The following is an 8,096-nucleotide window of genomic DNA, read 5'->3' on the forward strand; positions in this document are numbered from 1 at the left end:
TGTTGGTCTTGTGAACGTCATTAAAAATCCTTCATTCATTCAAGCACATAATAATGATAGTGAGGTAAGCTTCATGTTTACATAAACAACTAATAATAATAAAAAACAAATAGAAAAGAAATGGACCCATTTAATGTAATAATGAGCATTTTAATCATCTAAGACAAATAAAAATTTGACAGGCGAATGAATAAATGTCCCCATGTACATATACAGATGAGTGCGTCAATAAATTTTTGGTAGATCGTGCAGAGGTGGGTAATCCGGAAAAAGAACGAAAATGGTCAATTACAGCCTATACAATGGTAGAAGAAAGCCTTGGTTTAACTAGACTATTGTCATCAATTGGATTTGCCAAGATCGTAACAGCAATATGTCCACGAAGCATCAAAATCCTATTAAGAGAGGACCATGGATTTGAATGAGATCTCAATGCCTGTGAAAACTGTGACCAACCTAGTCAAAACTAAAATTGGCACAATAGAACAGTTGACTAGATCTCAGCCGTTCGGCAATCATGTTTCATAGAAAGATCTGATTCTGGGTGTCTTTGGAAACATCATTCTTGCCAGTCATGGGGCAGGTCCAATCTTCCCAAGAAGAAGAGGGGATAGAAGAAGAAGAGGAAGAAGAAGAAGAGGCAGCAGTAAGAGCGGAGGAGGAAGAGGTGGAAAAGAGTAAAGGGGAAGAGGAGAAAAAGAAGGTATTAGAACAGGAGCCAGAGGTCCTGCCATGTCACCCCTCAGCATCCCCCCTGTCACCCCAGCTATCATTCAGTGGGAGTCCTTATATGGGTCCTTCTGTAAGGGTGTGGGATCCTTACAACATTCTCACCTCTGCTGCTGCCTTGCCATCTCCTACACTTTCCTCCGCGAGCTCTGCAGCTTCCTTGGAGAATCATCAGCATTCCAGGTGGGTGTCAATGGAGGACGATGTCATGACAGAGGTGTATTTGATAAGGCATGCAGAGAGCACTATGAATGAGAGGGCAGAGCTGATTGGGGGCAGATCTCCTTCTGCAACATTGACTGCAAATGGGAAAAGGCAGGCCCGGGCTCTAGGGGTGTTTCTCAAGACTCAAGGGATCACTTTCACTTCAGTTTATTCTTCGCCTCTTGAAAGGGCCAAGCAAACAGCATTAGCCATTTGCCAGGTATGGAACAGATGTTTTTGCTTCTGTACTTCGAGTTTGTAATTCTCTCAGAAAGCTCAATAGATGGTTACCTATAAATTTCTCTTTGGAATACCCATTGATTTATCTCATATCAAAGCACAAAAATGAATTCAGTGAATGCCGAAAGAATACCTATCGGTATTTTAAGGGTATGTCGGAAATTGCAATCCACTTTTCAGAGAGAATTTGAAAATCCCATAATGAAATGGGGAAGTAGCTCAGTGGTAGAGCGACTCACCTGCCAGGAGCAGGTCTTTGGTTTGAATGTTAGTGTCTCCAACATTTTCAACTGTGCCAGATCCGTTGTTAATATGTGTTGACAGCGGTGCTGAAAATTGGATTCAACGCATCTAGAGAAAATCTGAAATATTTAAATTACATAATGAAATAAGCAAGTAGTCCTATGGTAGGGAAGCTCAACGGATGGGAGTAGGTCCTGGAGATGAATCGGAACCTGTCCAAAATTTACAAGAGAGTGCCAATTAAGAATACTTAAAGTTGAAATTCCCATTTATACTCGGTTGAAGATACTTAGAGTCAAACTTCTGATTTAGACAACATCTATGTATAATATTTTTGGTATAGGTTCAATATTGTATTAAATTTAAAGATGAAAGTCTGATTTAGTGCGCTCATCGTATAGGATAACTGGAATTGGAGACTTGAAGGAAAGCAGTAGTGATATCTTGCATGCTAGAAGTCATTATATCATATATGCTTACTAACATTAATGAAGCATACTGCACTAAAGAAACTGGGCACCTAGCTAAAGACCCCGTCTGGCATTGTTTGCCCAAGGGGGTCCATATATATGATCTAGAAGTCTCTTGTTCAATTTTCACACCTGGAAACGTAGGCATCTTTGTCACCTATACAATCTCACACACACATACACACAGACACACACAAGACACAAGCGCTACGCTTATCAATGTGACTACCCTGCAATAGACCCTTGTTTGGGCTCTCTGTCAAGTTTCCAAATCAGTCAATAAAAAGTTTTGTATTCAGTTCTGGTGGCATCTTTATGTCATGCAAGCATCCTTACCTGACCATCGGGACCATGTCAAAGATTGCTTTTCTATTTAATTATTACATCCATGGGTCAGTTGTCCAGCTATTCTTTGGTAGGCTTTATCCACACAAATTCGGCATCACTACTAAATGTAAGCTCACTTACTTTCATATAAACACTGGACTTGTGATGTTTCCTTGTTAAAGGTCCCACGCTGGTCATTTGGTCAGGGATTTTTATCCAAGAACAAGAAGTCTCTCTTGCCGGCATGCTCATAAACCTTGCATTTTGAGCCATGGAAATATCATTACATGCAATACATCAGTGGAAGTTTATATGCCTTGTCAAAGGCTTCAGGTTGGTTTTCTGGTTAAGGATCTGTATCCATGAGTAAGAAGTCTTATGTTCTATGGTTTTTGCTGGTATTTCTTGTTTGTTACTGTTTGACAGAATAGGTAGCTCAACCATTTTTTATGTTCTGTATTCTTGTTATGATCAAGCATCTCAATCCAAGGTAATTTTTGTGGCCTCTGGCTAGTATGAAGGCATATATATCAGCCAAGGCCGAGATGTCTTTTCTGGGTTTTTGTGGGAACAATTGAAACCTCTTGTGCATCTCAATGAATGGCTTCTAGCCAGAGAGGAATTGTTTGTATTTGGTAATGTAAAACACATGGTTTCATTTGTGTTTTTGGAAAGAATTGAAGTGATGCATGAGGTCTTAATACCATAGACAAAGAAGAAAAATAATATAATGCCGGGCTTAATCTTCCAGCCAATTTAGCAACCAATTACTGCTACACAGACAATTTTTCTACAATGTATTAAAGAGCATTGAACTCACAGTTTGCAACTGTCAAACATCGTTTTCAGTTTATGTATATTATTGGCAATGAGAAAGAGCTGTAGAAGGGTCAGTTTGGAGAACGGTTGTACAGTCTCTAGTAATGTTATTTGAACTGATTAATTTCCAAGCTGCAGTGGAATTGTTGGATTTCTGAATTGGTTGTCAGACCATGGAAAGATGCAGAGTGAAGGTAATAATGCAAATAAGTGGAAAAAAAAAATTACACATGCTCCCACCTATATTAGTTTGATTTATGTTTGTAAGTGCTGTCGTATTTTTGTTTTGATCTAAATCTTTTATAAGAGTGGATTTATGTTTTTGTTCGATAAATTGTTGTCTTGGGGACCACTCCCATAAACTAAAAGATTGAGTAAAATGAGATAATTTGAATCAGATCCATGAACAGGGGTGCAGAATTAAAGATAAGAAAACCTTGTTGAGTATAAGGAGACCTCAGCTTATGTCTGCCATCAAAGTTTTCTACGTTCTTATTTTTCGTTGTCACTGCTATTGATTCTTCAGAATTACCTGAAGAGAGCATGGGCTTCAACTCTTGAGCATCTGCATTTTTAGAATGAACTTGAATCTCGTTTTGCTCACCATTCATAATTGCTTTGCCATTCCCGTGTTGCCTTAAATTTGCAGTATATGACCAGGGATAGGGTTCTTTGTGTTTGTATCCACCAACTTCAGGGATGGTGCTCGCAAAACTGGAGGAGATATGGGCAAAGGATTGAGCACCTTCACAGATTGCACAGGGGAAGTGTCCACAGTGTAATGGTGTGGAAGAGCATCTTTCCACCAAGACCCCAAATAGTTGACATTCGACTTGGGCCTGGAACAATCAGTGGCTGTGTCATGTTTCATAGCATCCACAACAACGGAAGGGCAAACCTTCATGATCCAATGATTGTGTCCAATAGCGATCAACAACTCTGAAAGTGATTCAACCAGGGAGATCTCTCAACATATCCACATCAACAAGGATACAACCGAAGGTTTGAGTGAAATTAGAGGTATCTATATCAGTTGCCAAAAAATCGCCCAAGGAATCAAACCAAAATTGTAATGGTAGCTTTGGGAGACAGACCCAAATAGGCTTCACCCTGAATGATTCAATGAAAAGATTGAACTCTGGGTGCCAAGGTCTGAGCTGAAGCATGTGCTGTCCCCAAATCTAGTGCTCACAAAGGATAACATCTCGATCCTTAACACAATAAAAAACTACGATAAAAAAACCATGAGCACAAGGTTAGACTTCCAGATTACCTTTCATTAAAGGCCACCAAGCATCGTTATCCACCTATGCAGCTTAGGGACTCCAGGCCAAAAGCGATTAAATTGTCCGATTAATCCATTGGTGGCTAAAAACTTCTCACCTTTGATTACTTCGTTTCTTATATTCTCAGTAAGCTCAAGAACTGGGGATGAATCAGCTTGTCAGAGGGTTGTAATTATTTTTGTGTTGTCCTTGGAATTGATTTTTGCCCGAGCAACCGAAGCATTCGTTGAGGGTTTAGGGCATGCATGCCAAGGTGTTGAATTTGCCTCAATGGTAGGAGCCGCACGGACAGCAATGTCCTGGAGTGAGGAACCTTTAGCCACACAAAAATCCACAATGCTGTCTAAAATTTGCTGGTGCCATTTGCAGAAGAACGGGAGGGTTGGGGACACTCAGAAACCATTCGGTTGGTGGCAATGGAAGAGCCTCCATTCAAGTGCAGATAACTGGATGCAGAAGGTCTGGAGCTACGGAGATGTGAAGCTTTCAGGAGCACCATTTCTCTATGTATTTCTTTTGATCCTTTTAGGAGAGTGGATTAATCACTACCATAAGCTGTTATTACAACATATTGAGTGCACGTCTGTTTTTCATCAATTCTTGGTGACAATTTGTGTACTTTTCAAATTTATTACGTTATACTATCACTTTCCATAAGGACAAAATTAGAATTTTTCGAGGTCTTAGAGATTGTGTTGGCAGTGGAAGGATGTAAAAGAAATGATATGAATCACGATTCTTGAGAATGTTGCTGACACTGATAATATCATAATTAATGAAGTATATGAGATGGTGACTGAAAGGAATACTGATAAGAAAGTAGTTTACATTTAGATATGTCATTAATCTGTCTTTTGCACTCCACCTAGTGGGCATCTTCCTGGTGTCAATTTATAGGGATTAGTGTTGTACACCTTTCTTAACTAACAATTAATTTTGGTGGTTAAGTGTGTTTATCTTGGGATGGACCACTTTTGGAATATTGTATGACATGGACTTTGCACATCATTTTGGGGTAACAACAAGACAAAAGGACCACTCCAAGATAAAAGTTGAAGAGTCACAACTTGGTGACATTATGTAGATGGACTTAATGAGCATTGGGAGGTGAAAAGTCACAAAGAGTAGGTGAACGGGTTGCACATGGTGGCACCATGTGTGATGTGGACACATGGATTGGGTTTATGGTCTTGGAAACTACTGGTGGTTTCCTGTATCACTTCTGTCTATAAATAAGGTGCTGTGGTAGTGTTTTGATATAGTTTTGCTTTTGGAATAAGGAGGTTTTGCTAAAATGTTGCCAGGATTCTGCTTGTTTTGGAGTATATAGTGGAGGGCACTTGAATGAACTTTCATATTGTATTATAATCATATTATATTGATAATATAGTGAGCTGCGCTGATTTGTGGCTGGGTTTTTTTTCAAAAACATTTTCCCACACAAATAAGGTGCTATGTGAACTCTATCTATGATTGTTTCTTTTTCCATTTTTGCTGATTTACTTTCACATTTCAGATTTGTGGTTCTTATACGTCTGACAAATCAGAAAATTATCTCCTAAATCAGATTATCCATTCAATTTATCTCAACAACATTGTCATTGCTTTATATTACAAATTTGTCCAAATCTTGATGACTAAACAAATTGTAATTGCTTTATCTATACAAGGTAAGTGGTTCTGGCAAACTGAGGTTTGAGATTCTAAACAAGTGCGTCCCATGCTAGTTAGGGATTCAGATGTACAGGTTTATGTTTTAAGGATGATATTAAGCCATTTGTTAAGAGTCAAGACTAAAGAATCTGATATGGACAAGAAAACTACAAGTAATATCGTTCTGTAAAATATTTGGACAAGTTTGAATTATGCTGCTAGCAAACTGAAAAACCAATGTTAATTTGGTTCCATTGTCGAGTGAGCTCATGATTCCTTATCAAGTTACATTCTATCATCAATACCATGGTCTATATTGTGTGCCCAACATTTTGGCCCTTAAGCTTTCATCTTTATGGCTCTAGTGATTTTGTTAGGATTCAGTTGCACTAATAATTAGGCCAAAGCAACTTTAGTTGTTTACGGTAAGCTAGTTATCTGCAAGACCTGTTCCTCTGTGAGCTTTATAGTAAATATATGCTATTTTATTGTTTATTTCAATCTGTTTTCAACACGTGTATCAATATTCTTATTCTGCAGTCCATCTGATTTTATCTTTTCCCTGATAAATGATATGCAGGAACTGAATATTTCAGAAGAGAAGGTGGAGTGCTCAGAATCACTGGTGGAGATGAGCCAAGGTCAATGGGAAGGTCGCCTTCGTTCGGAGATATACACTCCTGATATGCTTAATATCATTGACAAATACCAGCCTGACTTTTGTGCACCAGGTGGAGAGTCCCAGCGTCAAGTTGAGTACCGAATGGTTGAATTTTTAAACTGTAGAGTTTTGAGGAGGGCAGAATACGCAACCCTAAGGAACTCTGGACAGTACCACAGGCAGTTTAAAAGTTCTGCAAGTCAAAACTCAGTGCAGGTTCATCCCATCGAAGATGGAGATGATACTGGTGTATCACAGTGGGAATTATTTAATAGACAAAAGCACCTAGGAAGAAGAAAGTCTGGTAAAAGCAGGCTGCAATATGTGACAACAGGAGACAATGAGAGTGCAATTGACTCTTCCAGAGAAGGCAGCAGTTGGAGGCAGTTACAAGAACAATGTAAGCAGCCAAATCCGTGTGTAGCCATCTTTACACATGGCATGGCTATTAAGTGCCTTTTAAGGGGACTGCTTGGCTCTAATCCATTGATGACACATCGGCTTTGTATAGACAACACATCTATTACTGTCCTCTGGCATTCCTTTAAAACAGGATGGCAGATTCAGAGGGTTAATGATACTTCTCATTTAAGACTTCTATGAGTTGCAGCTCTTTCAAAATGGCAAATTCCTGTATCTTGATTTCAGTCACATTCAGGCGCTTGGTCACTGGTAGATTTCACGTATAACGCATATTCTCCAGGAAGTTATATCATGATGTTTCCTCAAATTATACTATTTCTTCATGAAAATCAAGAGACTGGACCTGGACTCCGGAAGGATTGGGGTTTACTTTAGCTGAAGTGTTGAATTATTCAGTACACTTCCTTAAGGATGAGAATAGCAATTGCAGGGCTTGAAATTCGCCTTCATACTTTAATTCGAGCTACGGAAATGAGTTTCTATTTAAACTATGGAATGCATTGCGATTTAAACTATACGGCAATGTATTCCAATTTAACCTGCAGATTCTTGATATTTCTCTTACCTCTTTTTCTGTTTTTGACCTGCCTTGAAGTTAGGGGGTGCATATTTATAGTATTTCTAATTACGTTTGCGATGTAGTCTTCATTTTTTAAGATATCGGGCATTTGAGTCTCCTAGATCTAAATGAAGTGGCAGGAGTTTTCTGGATACAGTTTTGACCTTTCGAATAAGTTTCTGCAAACCAGCATTTTAGTTTTTCTTCTCTGAAATTTTTTCCCCTTTTTAAGTATTAATAAAATTGTGGAGGTTGCAAGGGTATGGAAATCAACTAACATTATTTGAGGATTATTAAAAGTAAATTATGCATACTGATATCACAATAGGAAATGGTATCACAGATGAATAACATTCACCAATAGAGTAAGAATTAATGAAATTTATTTTGTTTATCCCAGTCTCTTATCTTTGTCATTTACTCCCAATTAATTTGTTCTCAATTAGTCTAATTGTATTGAAATTGAGAAATAATTGTTTAAA

General features: G+C 38.5%; 1 protein-coding gene across 1 annotated transcript; it reads left to right on the top strand.

The window, feature by feature from the left end:
• Positions 1-220: 220 nt before the first annotated feature.
• On the top strand, positions 221-7,731 carry LOC131048814 (uncharacterized). Its single transcript, XM_057982887.2, has 2 exons — positions 221-1,153; positions 6,552-7,731. The coding sequence occupies exons 1-2, from the start codon at positions 575-577 to the stop codon at positions 7,233-7,235; spliced, it is 1,263 nt and encodes a 420-aa protein (XP_057838870.1). The 5' UTR covers positions 221-574; the 3' UTR covers positions 7,236-7,731.
• The last annotated feature ends 365 nt before the right edge of the window (positions 7,732-8,096 follow it).

This window comes from Cryptomeria japonica, chromosome 10, assembly GCF_030272615.1.
Source record: "Cryptomeria japonica chromosome 10, Sugi_1.0, whole genome shotgun sequence".
NCBI lineage: Eukaryota > Viridiplantae > Streptophyta > Pinopsida > Cupressales > Cupressaceae > Cryptomeria > Cryptomeria japonica.

Bases quoted from the DNA above. Each gene is read 5' to 3' on its own strand.
- LOC131048814 (XM_057982887.2), top strand. From the start codon at position 575: ATGGGGCAGGTCCAATCTTCCCAAGAAGAAGAGGGGATAGAAGAAGAA. The intron at 1,154-6,551 runs GTATGGAACAGA...AATGATATGCAG, and splicing joins CAGCATTAGCCATTTGCCAG to GAACTGAATATTTCAGAAGA.